The sequence below is a fragment of the Stenella coeruleoalba genome, assembly GCF_951394435.1.
Source record: "Stenella coeruleoalba genome assembly, chromosome: 18".
NCBI lineage: Eukaryota > Metazoa > Chordata > Mammalia > Artiodactyla > Delphinidae > Stenella > Stenella coeruleoalba.
The window spans coordinates 48,596,634-48,613,266 of NC_137164.1; the positions used below are offsets into that span (position 1 = coordinate 48,596,634).

The 16,633-nt window shown below is 44.6% G+C and overlaps 1 protein-coding gene across 3 annotated transcripts in view; it reads left to right on the forward strand.

Moving 5' to 3' along the window:
* Positions 1-578: 578 nt before the first annotated feature.
* The window catches only part of LMO7 (LIM domain 7), a 202,668-nt gene continuing 186,613 nt past the window's right edge, over positions 579-16,633 (forward strand). For 2 of the 3 annotated variants that reach the window (XM_079903486.1, XM_079903483.1), the window contains exons 1-2: positions 579-809; positions 1,560-1,630. In XM_079903486.1, the coding sequence (XP_079759612.1) occupies positions 644-809; positions 1,560-1,630 (237 nt within the window). In that variant the 5' untranslated portion in view covers positions 579-643. Of the gene's footprint in view, positions 810-1,257; positions 1,631-16,633 lie in introns of those variants that run through there. The other variant, XM_079903484.1, reaches the window with a different exon arrangement.

The window sequence follows — 16,633 nt, forward strand, 5'->3', positions numbered from 1 at the left end:
AGGCGGACTCCCAACCACTGCGCCACCAGGGAGGCCCTGAAATATTTATCTTTAAGTAGGAAATATGTATATTTTCAGCAGAAAATGTGACGAGGTAAATAAGGCAAAACTAGGTTTTAGCTATCCATTATACTAGTCTCTCTGCTCTTTGACGTCGTTTTGCATCATAAAGAGGATCAACCAGGAAAAAAAAAAAAAAAAAAGGTATGGCTTCCTTTACCGGAGTAAGAATCGATCTTTATCTTCTTCCAACAGTGACAACATCAACGTGTGGGCCCGGATAGGGCTTCAGGAGCATGAAGCGAGATTCCAGGGAGCCTAGACAGACGAGCAGGTTCCTTTCCGGAGATCTGATTTCTGTGGGAAAAGAACCCGCGTAAGGCAACCCTTGAGCCTCCTACCCTCCAGTCCTGCGCACCTACCCAGGCCCCCTGCGGATGGTGAGTAACCCGTCACCTTACTGCTCCCTAAGTGTTCCCAGACCACGCAGGGTGGCGAGTGTGACGCTCAGGGTGAGGGCGGGAGAATGCTGGGTTCCCCTCCTCTCCGACCCTTCGCGGAGGGATGGGGCCTGAGTGGCAGGTATCTTCCACCTCACCCACCTGGAAGCGAAGCGGAGAGGGGCTGGCCCAGGCTGGGGGAAATGGGCCGCACATGCCAAGGCCACTACCCTCACCTGCCGCCAGGAGAGCTCTGGCCGCGGCAGGGGGCGGAGACCCGGGAGTGCGGACGTCCTCACCTGGCGGCGGGGCGGGCGCGCAGCGGACTCCGCCGGAGAGGGAGCGGCGCGCTGCGAAGTTGGGCCGCAGGTGAGGGCGGCGGGCTGGGCCGCGCTCCACCGCGGGGGACGTTTCTTGGCTGGGAAAGGTGCAGTTGTGAGCAGCTATTCCTGGTATGTCAGGCGGGCCGGGCGGCCGCGAGCCCTGGGGGCGCCTCTTCCTGGGGCCCCGGCAGAGGGAAGGCGGCCAGGCGGCCGGAGGCGGGAAGGATGCGGACAGGATGCGGGCGCGGGGGCGCATCTCCTCCGGGCGGGGCCGCGGTCCGGCGGGTGGCGCGGGAGCGGGTGCGTGGCCCGGGCCACGGCCTCCTGGCGGACTGTGGCATCCCCTGGGCCAGACTGTCCGACCACAAAGGCCGCTGCGGCCGGGAGCCCCCGGGCGCGGCGGGGGGTAGGGTGGGGAGGACGGAAGCGGCGGCTGGCCGGCCGGGGGTGGGCGGCGGGGGTGCGCGGGGGCGGGGCATTCCGGGAGGGCGGCGGCCGCGCAGCCACTTTTGAAGTCCAAACAGTCCTCTGGGTTGGTGCTGCGCGCCGCCTCTGGTAGCCCTCTCCGCCTCCCGCGCTCTGCCTGGGTCTCCGAGGCGTTTTCAGGAGTTTAGAGAAAGCCCCGGCTTCAAGTTCTCGTGGGTTCGAAACTTTACCGAACTGCAGGGTGCAACAAAGGGTCAGAGAGTCCGGGCGTCTTGCAGCCGGAGAGAGGCCGGAGCAGCGGGCCGGACGCGCGCGGCACTCCCGCCTTTCCGCGCACCCACTATGTCTCTCTCTCCCCCTCTCCCCCTAGTTCTGGAAGTGATGGAGGAGGCGGAGGCCGACTGCGCCCTAGCGTTCGCCGAGGCCCAGAGATGGGTGGAGGTGAGTGCCTTTACTCCTCTTCTTTCCGCAAGAGTTGGCGGCCTTGCGGCCGCTCCCGCCACTCTGCTTTCAGCCGCCTCCCGGACCTTAGCTTGCGCAGCGCCTCAGGCTGGTTCGCTCAGCAGTTTGGGGGACTTTGCAAGTTCTGCGCCTCCTATGATTTAACGTCCAACGAAGCCTAGCGCTGCCCTCCCCGCCGACGGTCTCGCTGGCTTCCCCGGATCTCCTCTGCCAGGACAGAGTCGAGAGCTTGGCCCCGCGGGTTTGGGGACCGCGCATCTCTGTGGAGCAGCCCACGTCCGCGCCAGGACGCCTGGGATGTACCTGCTGGGCAGAGACGGCCCAGGGTCCTCGGGAGCGTTTCTTTGGGGTGGCTAGAAGTGGAAATGCCTGAAACATACTTGCTTGGGCAGCGTATTGTGTGTTGTGTGGGAGGGCGGATGGAGGAGGTTAGACACCTGTGGCGCACCTGGAGCGATGCTTTCTCCGAGGCAGCTTCTGGAGCCCAGGGTGTGTGAATCAAGTCGCGTACGTTTTCCAGAGTCGGCATTGATAAGACTAAGATATCCTGAAATCACTTACTCAAGGGTTGTTAGTTTCCCAGCTGTGCCTCAGGGAGGAGATCTTCCGTTCCCCTCTTTGCCGTTAAAAAGGAGATGGTCTCTTGGAAGTTCCTTGATCAACGCATTAGGGTTACGTTTGTCTGTAGAAAGTTAACACCAGGACTTCTAGCCGTTTTATTATTGGATGAAAAAGATGACTTTTATAATGATGCTAAAGAAGTCTTCGGAGCAGATGTGAATCAGGAACCAAAAGTATTGCCTTTACCAGCCTTGCAGTCATTTAAGGGTTATTGATGCCACGTGCTGGTCTACTCAGCGTATTTAAAAATTCAAATTAGGATTAAAGGTTATTCCATGGAAAAACAAAATATTCAAGAATCCCAAAGCAAACAGTACTTTAAAACAATTCATTTCTCCTTAAAGAAGTAAATTATGTATGTGGGGAAAAAAAAGATAAACTTTAAATGTTATGTTTTTCACGCTAAAGGAAAGTGAATGTATCATTACCCACTAGACAGTGGCGGGAGATGGAGATGGGGGGCGGCTAAGAAATTAGCTTTGCCGTCTTTTTGTACTGAAACTTGAGCTGGTTTGAAGGTGACTTAGAACGGGGTGAGGGGAGCGCGTGGGGAGGTTGGGAGAAGAATAAACACTGTATTCTGAATTGAAATGAGAGTGGAAAAATTCCAGCAATGTAGTTAAGGGAAATAACTTCCCCCATTCATAAACCTTGAAAAGTCAAGGCTTCCAAAGGTAATTTTCCATTAGCAGTATGTACACTGCATAGTTTTAGAAATCAAACTTGCCCTTCTGTGTCTGAATGTTGAGATGGAGAGAGGGAGAAGGGAAGAAATATGGGGATACTTTTTTGGCCATACAGGGCTCCTGTGTGGAGTTTGTATCTGCAAGTTCTGTATTTGCTTCAGGGAATCTGTGAATATGGATGATTTCACATCCTTTCCTTTTTCAGTATACGGATATTTGAAATCTAAACATTGTTTTGTGTGTGATAGCTTGCTTATAATTGGAGACTTCTGTGAGAAATTTGTATCTAATAAACTCTGGGGAGGTGTGTTGTGATAAAAGATACCCCGTGTGCACGGTAAATGTGCTCTTCTTCCCACCACCATCCCACTCCACCTAAAAGTGTTTGTCAGCAATGATTTGGCAACTCTGTAGAGTGCTTTGTTCATCATTAGCAGAAAGCCAAATCTTTCTAAAGGCTTTGCCATATAATTTTGATATGGTTAACTCTCATGAAATTAAAATCAAGTGACTTTTTTCCCCTAGTGCCACAGGGAGCGAGGCAGTACGTTCATTGAAGATATGTGAATAATTTACATATTCACATATACTGTTGGTATACTTGGGACATTGAAGTGACAGCATTGTGTTCACTGTTAGGTTTATGTTATTTCTCCAGTTAGTGTCCAAATTTATCTGTCTCCTTAGCTTTGCCTTTATAACCAGAGCACATATTTTAAAATATCGCTCTTGCCAAAAGAAGCAGAGTGAATGAGTGTCTCATTCCACAACCACTTAACCCTGAGAACCCCTAATTTGAGGATAAAATATTGAGTCCAAAGTGTATTTATAAACTACTTTGGAAAGCAAGGAAGATTATAGTGTAAATCTTTCTTCTGCTTACTAATAGTTTTGCTCCATTTTTCCATTTCTATCATATTTTCTCCTACATACATTGAAGCATAAGTGGTTCATTCATATATATATTTTTATATATATACAGTACACATATATAAACATATATGTATTATGTGAATTATATCATTCATATATATGTATTTATATATATACATATAACACAAATAAATACATTAATATATTATATACTATAATATACATATTATATGTATTGTATGTAATATGCATATAATATAATCTGCTACCTTTATTCTCAGCTGCAGCTTTGACCAACCCAAGGTCAGAAAACCCCGATAACCTTGTACATCTTTGAAAGATGACCAGAGTCCATGGCCGTATGTCTTTGCCATTTCCATTCTCTGTCAGCGATTTTAAATAACTAATGTATTATTCCCACAACCAAAGTTCAAGTCTTAAATTTGTTTTGTTCTGGGAGGAGGAGAAAGGGTAAGGTGAGGGCTAGTGCTTGTTATTCTGCCAATTATTGTCATTTCATGACTCTTTTTGTTTATTTCAAAGTGTTCTTCGATATTTAAAAGTGTACATATACTTCTGGTTAGTTTCATATTTGAAATCAAAACAAATGTAGGAACATAACCTTTTACGGTAATTCAACATCATGATATTGGATTATTATCTGGTTGGAAATGTGGTTTGGAATATTAATAATGTATTGAGCTAGTTTATGATTAAACACGGGTTGAAAGCCAAATAATGTAATGGTTTGAAGGCAGAGGCAGAGGGGAAGCTTGATTCTAGCAAGGTCATGGAGTGGGAGAGGAACTGGTAGAAAATGCAGCCTGGACCCTCTAATTTTAGTCCTTTTCTTCAGCACCTTTTAATTTTCTGTACCTAATAGTTGCCTCTGTCCCTCTGTTGATGGAGCATTTAAAAACCTGTGATAAACAGACAAGATACCAACGAAATTGAAAACTGAGTATATTGCTCATTGCATTGGTTGGTCACCCATTCCAGTCTGTGACTTAATGTTCCTATCTAGGTTGAGGTTTAAACACAGTAGTAATTTTTATGACTGGAGCGGATCAGGCTAACTTAATTCAACACCTTCCTGCTCACCTGCCCGTCCTGTTATCTCTGTGTTCGAAGTTTTCAGTATCACTGTCACCCTGTAGAAGGACCAAAGGGATGCCAACTTGAGCTCATTGCCATGCCTGGCACCAGAATATGAATCCTTCCCCAGTTACTTCCAACTGGTCTGTTTCTCCACCTGCCCCATTTTTGTCCTTTGGGAGTTGTGTGCTGGTCATCACTTTTGTTTGCGTTTAGTGCTAAATTTTTAAAGAATCGCACTCTGTGGGTCCCCCATTGATATTTACAAAATTCCCCCAAGTGGTTTCCCTCTTTCTCTGTAAACTGCATCCCTTCTACTGGTGGTTTCCAACCTGTGGTCTGGCGTGAAAAGGTTTGCTGGGTGCACTTGAATCTTCAGTGCATACCGGTGTTGTCAATAGACTAAATGAGGGTCTTATGATTTGTACTGTTGCTTTTCAAATGGATGTAGAGCGACGTAAACAGACAAGATACCAATGCATTTGAAAATGTTACTGAATTCATAGAAGCATTTCTGGTAATTATATATAATTTCAATTAACAGATATTAAGCTTGAAAAGACTCTGATGGTAAAACTTTGTTTAAAATTTTAAATGTTAGAAAGCAATTCTTACACTAGCTGTTGCGATTAAAATTAGTTTTTCAGAATATAAACCTGATTTTGTTTTTTGTTTTCTGAGGAGCCATGAAAAGATTTTAAAAGTCCGCATTTACATTAAGCTGTGAAGTGTAGCATTCACAGCCCTTTACAATCTGGTCTCCGTCTGTGTATCTATCTTTATTTTTTGCTCATTTTCTCCATTACTATTTGCATAGTTGCCAGATAGCATAGACATTAAAAGCACAGATTTATACAGCTATCCCCAGAACTTATTTATCTTTATAACTAGAAGTTTGTACCTTTTGACCACCTTCATCCAATTCATGATGACTGCAATTAACACTGCTGTACAGTATATTTGAAAGTTACTAAGAGAGTAAATCTTAAAAGTTCTCATTACAAGGAAAAAAGTTTTTTGTAACTATATGAGGAGACGGATGTTGACGGAGCTTACTGTGGTAAACATCTCACAATATATGTCAAATTGTTAGGTGGTACACCTTTAACTCATACCAAGCTGTGTGCCAATTAAATCTCAATAAAGCTGAAAAAAACCCCAAAGCACCGTTTTGGAATCAAATCATTGTTCAAGTCCTGGCTCAGCTTCTTAAATGCTGTAGGCCTCAGTCAGTGTTCTTCCTTGAGCCTCCAGTGGTGCTTACGCCAGTTGAATGAGATGCTGACTGTAAAGGAATTAGTGCTCCCTAATCCTTGCTTGTGTTTCCCCGCCCCACACAGGGTGCTGTTTTCTCACCTCCAGGCTGTTGTGTGTGGAATGCCTGCTATTCCTTGTTTACCTAATATGTGTTGCTCCTCTGCATTCTTCCATGCTTGGGCTCTACAGTCAAGCTTTATGTGAAGCCTTTTCTCGGCCACCAAGCCTCCACCCCACCCATTCCTTCCTTATCACTATTGCTTGTATGGATTTTTCTTTTTTGCTCTCTGTGGTATAATTACAAACATTCTTCTGTATTAGACTAGACGCTAACTGAGGGCAGGAACAATAGCTTGTCTTTTGCTTGAGGATTTGGCACAGTGCCAGGTAAACACTTGTTGAGTGAATGTACAATCCTAAGGCTGGAGCTTTAATGAAACCTAAGGACCAGGACTCTTTCCTTCTCCCAGTGGAAATGTGCATCAGAGTCCAAAGCTGAGCTTGTTGCTTTGGCAGTTGGTTGGGACCAGCTACAAGATACGCGTTCATCTGGGTGCCAGTGTGTACTTACCTATTTACGCAGTATTTCCTCTTCTGCCCCAACCCTGTTCCTGAGTGATGTCACTCTACTCCTGCCTTTTAGTTACTGGTTCCCCTCATGGGGACTTACATTCAGTCGTTCTGTTATCCAGAAAATGCCTATGAAGTGCCTACTCTGTACCAGGCACTTGCTGGACTTGCTGATTCAACTGCCAATTCTTTAGTATCTTTCTAGGACCTCCAGACAGAGTGCACCCCGTGAGGAGCAGACATGCAAACAGAGCCTGCAGTGCCATCAGATAATTGCTCTGATGGAATTTTGCCCCGTGTATAGTGATGGCATCTGGGAGGCAGCCTGAGCTCACAGAGGAGGCAGCACTTGAGTCGAGGCTGGAGTGGGGCTAACACCTTTGCCCCCTGAGCTAGAGCATTGTGACTTTGTAATTTGTTGAGAGATGTTGAGGTTGCATACAGCACAACTTTCAGGAGTTGCTTGGAGTAGTTTATTTATTTTTATTTATTATTTTTTATATTTAAAAAAAATTTATTTATTTTTGGCTGCGTTGGGTCCTCGTTGCTGCGTGTGGGCTTTCTCTAGTTGTGGCGAGCAGGGGCTACTCTTTGTTGTGGTGCGCAGGCTTCTCATTGCGGTGGCTTCTCTTGTTGCGGAGCACGGGCTCTAGGCACGCGGGCTTCAGTAGCTGTGGCACATGGGCTCAGTAGTTGTGGCTCGTGGGCTCTGGAGTGCAGGCTCAGTAGTTGTGGTGCTTGGGCTTCGTTGCTCCGCGGCATGTGGGATCTTCCCAGAACAGGGCTCGAACTCGTGTCCCCTGCACTGGCAGGCAGATTCTTAACCACTGCGCCACCAGGGAAGCCCCAGAGTAGTTTATTTTTGTTCAAGTAACCTTTGCATGCAGTGAAATGCATAGGTTTTCAGTGTAGAGTTGCAGGATATACCTTTTTGTCAAATGTATAGGCCCGTGTACCCAGCACCCCAATCAACTTATTGAATATTTTTACCACTCAAGAACGTTTCCTTCCAGAAGGGCACATCAGTCTTTACCTCTCCACTCTTCAGATTTCTAGCATCATAGATTTCTCAGGGCAGTTGTGAGCAGCCAAGGGGTGTCTTGATGTCAGTTTGTTTCTTTTTTCTTTATGCAGCATCTTCCTATTTCTTAAACATCCTCTTTATTTAGCAAATAAGAAAGGATCCTAGGACAGGAGGGGCGGCGAGAGATGAGGGCGTTCACAGAATTCTCTTGGGAAGGAACTGATTCACACAGAGAGGAACCAGGACAGAGATGCTGTTAGAATAGCTTGATTCCAGGAAGGGTAAACAGATATGACAAGGTATTTCCTGAGGAAGTGGGAGGATTCTAGCAGTGTCAGTCATTCTGGATCCTTCCAGTGTACTGGTACACTGAAAGCTAGAAGTGGACCTCTTCTTAAAGTGGGGGAAAATACTAGGAACTTGTACCTTTAATAAAACAGAGTGTTCTTGAACTGGCTAGAGAAATGAAATCCCTGGGCCAAAGGAAATGAATGATTTTTTGGTTCTTTTTTTTTTTTTTTTTTGCGGTACGCGGGCTTCTCACTGCTGTGGCCTCTCCCGTTGCGGAGCACAGGCTCCGGACACGCAGCCTCAGCGGCCATGGCTCACGGGCCCAGCCGCTCCGCGGCATGTGGGATCTTCCCGGACCGGGGCACGAACCCGTGTCCCCTGCATGGGCAGGCGGACTCTCAACCACTGCGCCACCAGGGAAGCCCGATGCTTTGGTTCTTGATGCACATCATCAAGTCACTCTGTGAAAGCTTTGTGCTAATTTGCAGCCATGAGCAGAGGCTGGGGGCCCCAGCCTTTCATTATTCTGGCCAGAATTAGAAATTGTCATTTGCATTTTCCCTCTAAATAAATAGATGAAAGATGTGCATTCTACTTTTTTTTAGGTCACTAATGATGTTAAACATTTGTCTAACCGATGACTCATTGGGTTTTCTCCAGTGAGGAAGGGTGAAGCTGAAACAGGGAGGGTTCTACCTCCTCTAAATGAGGTCGCAAAAGGCTCAGAGGGCCCTTGGCCTGGTGACGTAAGTCTCTAAGTTCATAGGCCAGGGTAGGGCCATTGAGGAAGCGTCCCCTGAGTTGTCTCACTTTGCTTTTGGGTTGTTTGGAGATAGGCCCGTTGAGTTCTGAACACAATTATGAGATAAAGAATGGAACAGTTGGCTGTTTTGAGGAATTCTTGAAGCTTCTCCGAGGCTGAGAGAGGAAGAATTTCCCCGGTGTGTGGAAGGAAGTGTGCGATTCGTTTAACCTGTTGGGCTCTTGGCCTTCTCTGCGGTGCTCCAGGGCGCTCTGTTTCTGGATGCCCAGAGGGCTTTGGGTGGTCAGGGATTTCTACTGAGGCTAACTGGTCTCCTTTTTTTTGCGGTATGCGGGCCTGTCACCGTTGCGGTCTCTCCCGTTGCGGAGCACAGGCTCCGGACGCGCAGGCTCAGCGGCCATGGCTCACAGGCCCAGCCACTCTGCGGCATGTGGGATCTTCCCGGACCGGGGCACGAACCCGCGTCCCTTGCATCAGCAGGCGGACTCTCAACCACTGTGCCACCAGGGAAGCCCTAACTGGCTCCTTTTATCTCCTGCTTCCTTTCAAAATTACTTCTCAACATAACAGCATTTGAGTTTTAGAAAAGCACTAGTTTTGACAACGTTAGTTAAGAAAAACCAAGCAACATCAGCACATTTACCTGATTCTTTTAGTTCGGAGAAATCGATTGTCGGTGAACTCTTTCATCTATTACATCTATTATCTGCAGATTGAATTGTCCATATTGTTCCTGTGCTCTACAGTCCCTGACAGACAGTTCGCAGGTTCTTGTTGAACAAATGAAAGTTTTGTGTCCAGTCAAAAGGTTGGCTGATTTAATTGATGTCTGTAGATCTCCTTAAATCTGTTAACTGTCAAAAATGTATCTGAGCCCGAGGAAATGATAAACTATGTGTTGTACCCGTGTTTACTGTTTCCAAAGGTAATTTTTGGGTATGTTTCTTTAAAAATACTTTTGATGTACTCAGAGCTCTTTAACAAGGATGATACCTGTCATATATGCACAGCTTTGAAAACAGGTTTAGCACACTCACTCTGCCACTTACAGATGAATCGCCACACGGCCCCATAAACAGCCTTTTCAAAGACTGTAAAATCCTCCCTGGTAGGCTTCTCAAAGCCTGGTTCTAATTCCCGGGTACAGGATGCTCAGTTTGGTGCTTACGTGTGTTTAGATGATAGTGCGCAGCCCTAGACATCACATGTGTCTTTAAGTACCTGGGGGATTGTCTTAAGGAGAGAGAATAGAAAAGTCTTCTGTGGGCTTAGAGGGTAGAACTGGTAATAACTGATTGAGCACAGTGAGACTTTTGACTCGTATTTTAAAGACCCTTCTATAAAGAAAGAGCTGTCCTACACCAGAATGGACTGACTTGAATGGTGGGTTACCGCCTAGTGAAGGTTTTCCAAGAGTAGGTAAGTAACTGACAATTAAAGCAACTAGTAGTTATTTTTTTTAACTATGTGGAAGACATGTGGCTAGAGCATCATACCCACATGCTCTTATAATGAAAGACTATTATTACCCAAATATGTGTGTGTGTGTGTGTGTTTCCAGATGAGGAAAAAGAAGGGTGAGAGGTAAAATAATTTGCTCAAGGAAACACCAGAACTAGTAAGTGGTGGTTGGGGATTTGAACCCAAGCAATCTGACTTAATCAGTATATGCTGTTGTTCAAGAGGGACACCGGTCGGTAAATCGTGGTGAAGGATTTATAAATCAGGAAGAGAATGGGCTGTCAGTCTTCATTCCACCTAAAGCTGTAAGATTAGCTGCTTTCTGTTTATGACAAGTCCTCCACACACAACAGGTTCTGTCTTGTGATGTTAGTGCCTGGAAAGCTCGTGATCGAATATTATGTAAGCTACAGCATTGCTAACAGATACTCTTGAGCAATTGCAGACTTTAGGTTTGTATGTTCTGGTGTATCTAAGTGCTCCATAAACCCTTGAAAGTGTTACAAAATGGAAACATGGTTATATGATGACACTGAGTTATACTTTGTACTAGAGTAGGAGATAAATTACATCTAACTAGTTTCTTCTCTAAACAATTTATAAAATTCCCAATTTTTTCTCTTATACTACCTGATTTTAAGTAGTACATGGTATACCAAAATTGTACAGTCTGTTACTGTATAGTGCTTCGAAATATATTTCGTATTTTTGATGAGGATACTTTCTAGTTAGTGTTTTAGACTTGTAAGGACTGAAGCCAAGATCATGATCAAAGATTTTGCATTCTTGACTAGATTTAAATTTGACTTAGGTGTCTGAGCTAGGAAGGAAATACCTGATTTATTATATCACCATTTCATAATATTCAAAGGAAGGGTGGTTGTTACCAACCTTGTTACAAACTTTCTCATTAGAGTTTGAGGTCTCTCATTCTACCTGAGGAAGGAGAAGATAAACAAGCATTTTACCTTTACTTCTTGAGTGGTGTCTAATCAATTTGGAATTTTACCCTATTGCCTGAAAAAATATCGTCCATCTATCAGTAGCGTCAGACATAGTTGGCCACACCTTCCTTCTTGAAACATTTCCTTCAATTGCCCTCTGGGTTTTTCTCCCATTTAACTTGATATTTCTGATTTTCCTTTGCTGAATCCTAATTATTTGGGTAGATGTTAAGTGCCCTGGGGTTCATTCATCTTTCCATGTTGTCTCTTCTTTGTCTACAACCTCTCCCTTGCGGGTGTTATCAGATCCATAGCTTTGTACACCTTCTGTGTGCTGATAGCTTCCACGTTTATATTCCTGACCTGACATTGTGTCTGACACCCCCCTCATATACGTATGTGTATACACACACACACAGTCTCAAGATTTCCAATTGTAGGTCAAATAGGCACATCACACTTTGTTCAAAACAAAATTCTTAGTTCCTCTCCCTCCCTCCCACCCACCTACTCATCCCCTCAATGTTTCCCATTTTAGTAAATGGCACCACCGTTCACCCACTTGCTCAGGTTCCCAACTTCGAAGTCGCTGTTGCCTCCTATTTTTATCACACCCCACGTCCAGTCTGTCAAGAAATCCAAGTGGCTATATCTCCAGATACACCCAGAATCTGACCACCTCTTACCATGTCCATCATCACCTCCCTGCTTCCAAAGTAACAGCCAGGTTCCTCTTTAAAAAAGTGAACCAGAGATTGTACATTCAACTCTTGCCCTCTCTTCCCTCCACAATGGCTACCATTACATTGAGAATAAAATCTGAGTTTTTAACCCATGGTCTCCAGGTCCCCACATGACCTATTCCCTGTTTGCCTATCTCCTCTCTGCTCCCACTCTCCATCTTGCTTGCCATGCTTCAGTCATCCTGGCTTCCTGCTATTCCTTACATGTGCAAAGAAGGTTTTTATTTTAGGACATTAGCATTAGCTTTAGCTTCTGCATGAAAGCATTTCCTTCACCTATTCAGATCTCAGCTTAAATGATACCTCCTCCTCCCTGTCTCCCTTTCTTTATTTTTATTTTTTTTTGCGGTACGCGGGCCTCTCACTGTTGCGGCCCCTCCCGTTGCGGAGCACTGGCTCCGGACGTGCAGGCTCAGCGGCCATGGCTTATGGGCCCAGGTGCTCTGTGGCATGTGGGATCTTCCCGGGCCGGGGCACGAACCCGTGTCCCCTGCATCGGCAGGCGGACTCTCAACCACTGCGCCACCAGGGAAGCCCCCTGTCTCCCTTTCTATAAAATAATCAGCCTTGTGACCCCATACTCTTATATTTCATAGCACTTATCATCACTTGCTGTTGTATGATATATTTTTTGGTTTGGCTGTTACTCCCACAAGCATATGAGTGTTTTGATTTGTTTTCAAGCCTTGAATAGTGCCAGGTATTTAGTAGGCACTCAATAAATGGATAAATAAATGGATGAATGAACAAATGTCTTTTAATTCTTTACAGTTGATGTCTTTCTCACTCTGATATGACTGACTTTCAGGCTGTGCTTCCCTCAATAAGACAAGTTGGTTTTGTTATATTAGGGTTTTGTTGGTTTTGTTTTTCTTGTTCAAGTTCCGTTCTGGATTGAGCAAGTTCAAAGCATGTTTTTAAGAAACAAGTTTCAACCATGTAAAATTGACTTTGCTCAACCAATTGTAAAGATGCCCAAAGGTAAGCAAGTATCGTAAGGTAAGAAACATCCTAGAAAATTTGAAGATGAGCCTCCTTAGCTGAATATCCTGCACTGAGGACAGTGCATCGTCATGAAACTCTGGGTTTTAGTCATGAAAAAGATCTTACAACTCCCTGACTGGTGTCCTCCAGCTTGAGCGTGGACCATCCCCAGGAGCTAACTGGAGACAGAGCAGAAGAAAATAGCTTTACCTTGTTCAAAAACAAAAGAAAATAATTAAAAATTTGAGAACAGAAACACTTCCTTCTGTCCCATCTCAGACATCCGAGTCTACTTCACGCTTTCCCAGTGTTGCACTTTATACCACTTTTTTCAGGAGTCATTCTGAGATGGCGCATAAAGCCGAGAAGCGCACGTTTCCAAAAGAGCGTCATTCAGAAATGAGGGAAAAAGGGAAGCTGAAACTTTTTGTCTGTTTTTATGCAAGCGACTTTCTCTTAATGTGATTTAAAAAAATTATGCCTGGGCTTCCCTGGTGGTGCAGTGGTTGAGAGTCCGCCTGCCGATGCAGGGGACGCGGGTTCGTGCCTTGGTCGGGGAGGATCCCACATGTCGCGGAGTGGCTGGGCCCGTGAGCCATGGCCGCCGAGCCTGCGTGTCCGGAGCCTGTGCTCTGCAACGGGAGAGGCCAGAACAGTGAGAGGCCTGCGTACCGCAAAAAAAAAAAAAGTTAAAAAATTATTCCTCCTAGCTGTCATATGGATTAAGTGATAGCTCTCTTTTCATAAATAGAATGTTTTATTCTGTAAGTTTCAGGTGGACAGCATTATAATTCGACATCTGTATACACTGCAAAGTGATCGGCAGCACAAGTCTAGTTACCATCTGTTAAATATAATTTCTTTACAGATGAGAAAAGAGCGGCTCAGAGAAGTAGAGTTTCTTTCCCAGCACTGCTGATACTGTTAGAACAAGTGTTTGAAGTTATATTTTTCTATCAGAAGAACTCAAGCTCTCAACCATTTCATTCACCTTCCTCTGTTTCTCTTCCTCTTTTATGACTGTACCTGCTTTTTGGCACATACATGCTGTGTTGTACTGTTCCGTATGTCTGCCTCTGTCTCTCTTTTTTTCTTATTTCACAATTAAAAAGCATAAGAAAGTGCTTAGACTTAATATAAATGTGATGTAAATTCACACTAAGATGTAAGTAGATACTGTTGAATAACTTCCTGCCGTTGGGATGAGACGGGCCTAGAGACAGCATGTGTGTGTGCGTGTGTGTGTATTGAGGAAGGGGAGGCTTGGGCACTGGCTTTGGTGGTTCTTCCTGGGGCTCGTCCTGGCAGGGAAGAGACAGTCCCAGGGCAGCATGGGGATAAGTGTTGGAGAGCATATCTCTGGGGAGATGGGAGAAGCCTTTGGAGGCTCTTAGAGAAGGTCCTTCTGGAGCTGGACCAGAAAGACGATGGAACACAGTGTGCAGGGCAGTTGAGTTGGGTAGCGGTGTCACTGGCATGAGCAAGGGCCTCTTGGATTGTTCTGTTGGCAGGACAGAGAAGCTCATAGTCTACTTAGCGTGGAAGGTGCTTATTTGAAGGTAGTGAGAATTTCAAGCCCAAATTGTGGATAAAGAAGTTAATTTTTTTTTCCTGTGAATGTCATGTCAGGTGATGTTGGAACCCATGGGACAGAATGGGACGGTGGAGGGGAAAGACCATATCACCTAGAAGATCAAGGTGCTTGCCTTGGGAGTCAGTGTCTTTTGTTAAGAGGAAAGGAAGAGCAAAGAGAGGTTGTGGTCCAAATGCAAGGCAGAAAACTAGGAGGGTGTTAGGGACCCTAAGGGAAGTGTTGGTTCCGTGAAAGGTAGAAAGGAAGAGGATGGTCAGCAGTGTTCAGGACTAAAAGAAGTGATCAAGGGAAAAGAAGATGGAAAAAGGCCATTGAATTTGGCAAGAGACGTCTCTCACTTGTTGAAAATAGAGCTTTGGCTTGTTAGTGTGAGAGCCAAATGAAGCCTCAGGAAATCCTGCTGGGAAGTCTCAGTATAGGCGTGCGAGTGCCCTGAGAGAAGAGGTAAGGAGAGCTATTCAAGAAATCTAGATTCTCTTTACTTGTGTTACCAAATCCACTCCTTACCCCCAGCTTACATATACTAAATGTTCAAACCGTTCATACTTACGGGAAGTACACTCTAGGACAACAGGTCCGAAGGCATCATTGTGGTCTCTACATGAAGTACTAAAGTTGAAGCATACTGTCCTCTTTTGACATCTGTGCCCTTCACGTGCTGAAGATCATTTTAATCTCCTGAATTTATTTCCTGTTTCCTTAGCAGGGAAAATGTCTCTTTTGTCCTCAGGGTTTTTAGCTGATAATCACTTGGTAAAGTTACTTTGTTTACGGTATTTAGAATAAGTATATCTTTTTTTTTTAACATCTTTATTGGAGTAAAATTGCTTTACAATGGTGTGTTAGTTGTTGCTGTATAGCAAAGTGAATCAGCTATACGTATACATATATCCCCATACCCCCTCCCTCTTGTGTCTCCCTCCCACACTCCCTATCCCACCCCTCTAGGTGGTCACAAAGCACTGAGCTGATCTCCCTGTGCAATGCGGCTGCTTCCCACTAGCTATCTGTTTTACATTTGGTAGTAAATGTAAAATAGATATTTGGTAGTTATTTTGGTAGATATTTGGTAGATATTTTACATTTGGTAGTGTATATATATCCATGCCACTCTCTCACTTCGTCCCAGCTTACCTTTCCCGCTCCCTGTGTCCTCAAGTCCATTCTCTACATCTGTGTCTTTTATTCCTGTCCTGCCCCTAGGTTCATGAGAACCTTTTTTTTTTTTAATTTTTAGATTCCATAAATATGTGTTAGCATACGGTATTTGTTTCTCTCTTTCTGACTTACTTCACTCTGTATGACAGACTCTAGGTCCATTCACCTCACTGCAAATAACTCTATTTCGTTTCTTTTTATGGATGAGTAATATTCCATTGTATATATGTGCCACATCTTCTTTATCCATAGAATAAATATAAATAGTTTTGATTTAGTGACTCTAAGAAGCTTAAGGTCATATTAACCAGAAAACAGATGATAATAAAAGAAATAAAACGTTTAAAACTTTTAAATATCGATGCACATCGTTGCCATGAAGGTGTACATTTCTGGCCTGTTGGGTCTGTTTCTTTTCTGTGTTTAGCGTGGTATAGTGGCGAGAGTGGCAGGGTTTGAGGTAGTACTTCATAGGCATAGCTCGTACATGGCAGGTCCCAGAGTAAAAGGTGTGACATGGACAAGACACGTAGCATCCCTAGGCCTAAATTCTCGCTGTAAAGTGAGGGTTGCAAGGTGGTGATAAGGTTTAAAAAGAAAAGAAATTTGGGAGACGTGTAGGTTACTCAACAAAGTGTCCATGTTAGTAGTAGTATTCTACTTGCATCTGTATACAGTCAGAAAACAGATGATTAATTGATGACTTTTTTGGTTTTCCCTGGAATGGCTAATTTTTATGGATGTGTGTGTACGTGAGCGCATGTGCGCCTGCGTGTGTGTGAATCTCAAAATGCACTTAGATAACTTGCTGTGTATTCTAACCTCTGGTTTTCAATTATGGGTCTTTATTAAGTTCTTCTGTACTGTTCTTAAGCTGTGATAAAAAATCCTTTCATTTATAAGGACTTGAAGTTAGAA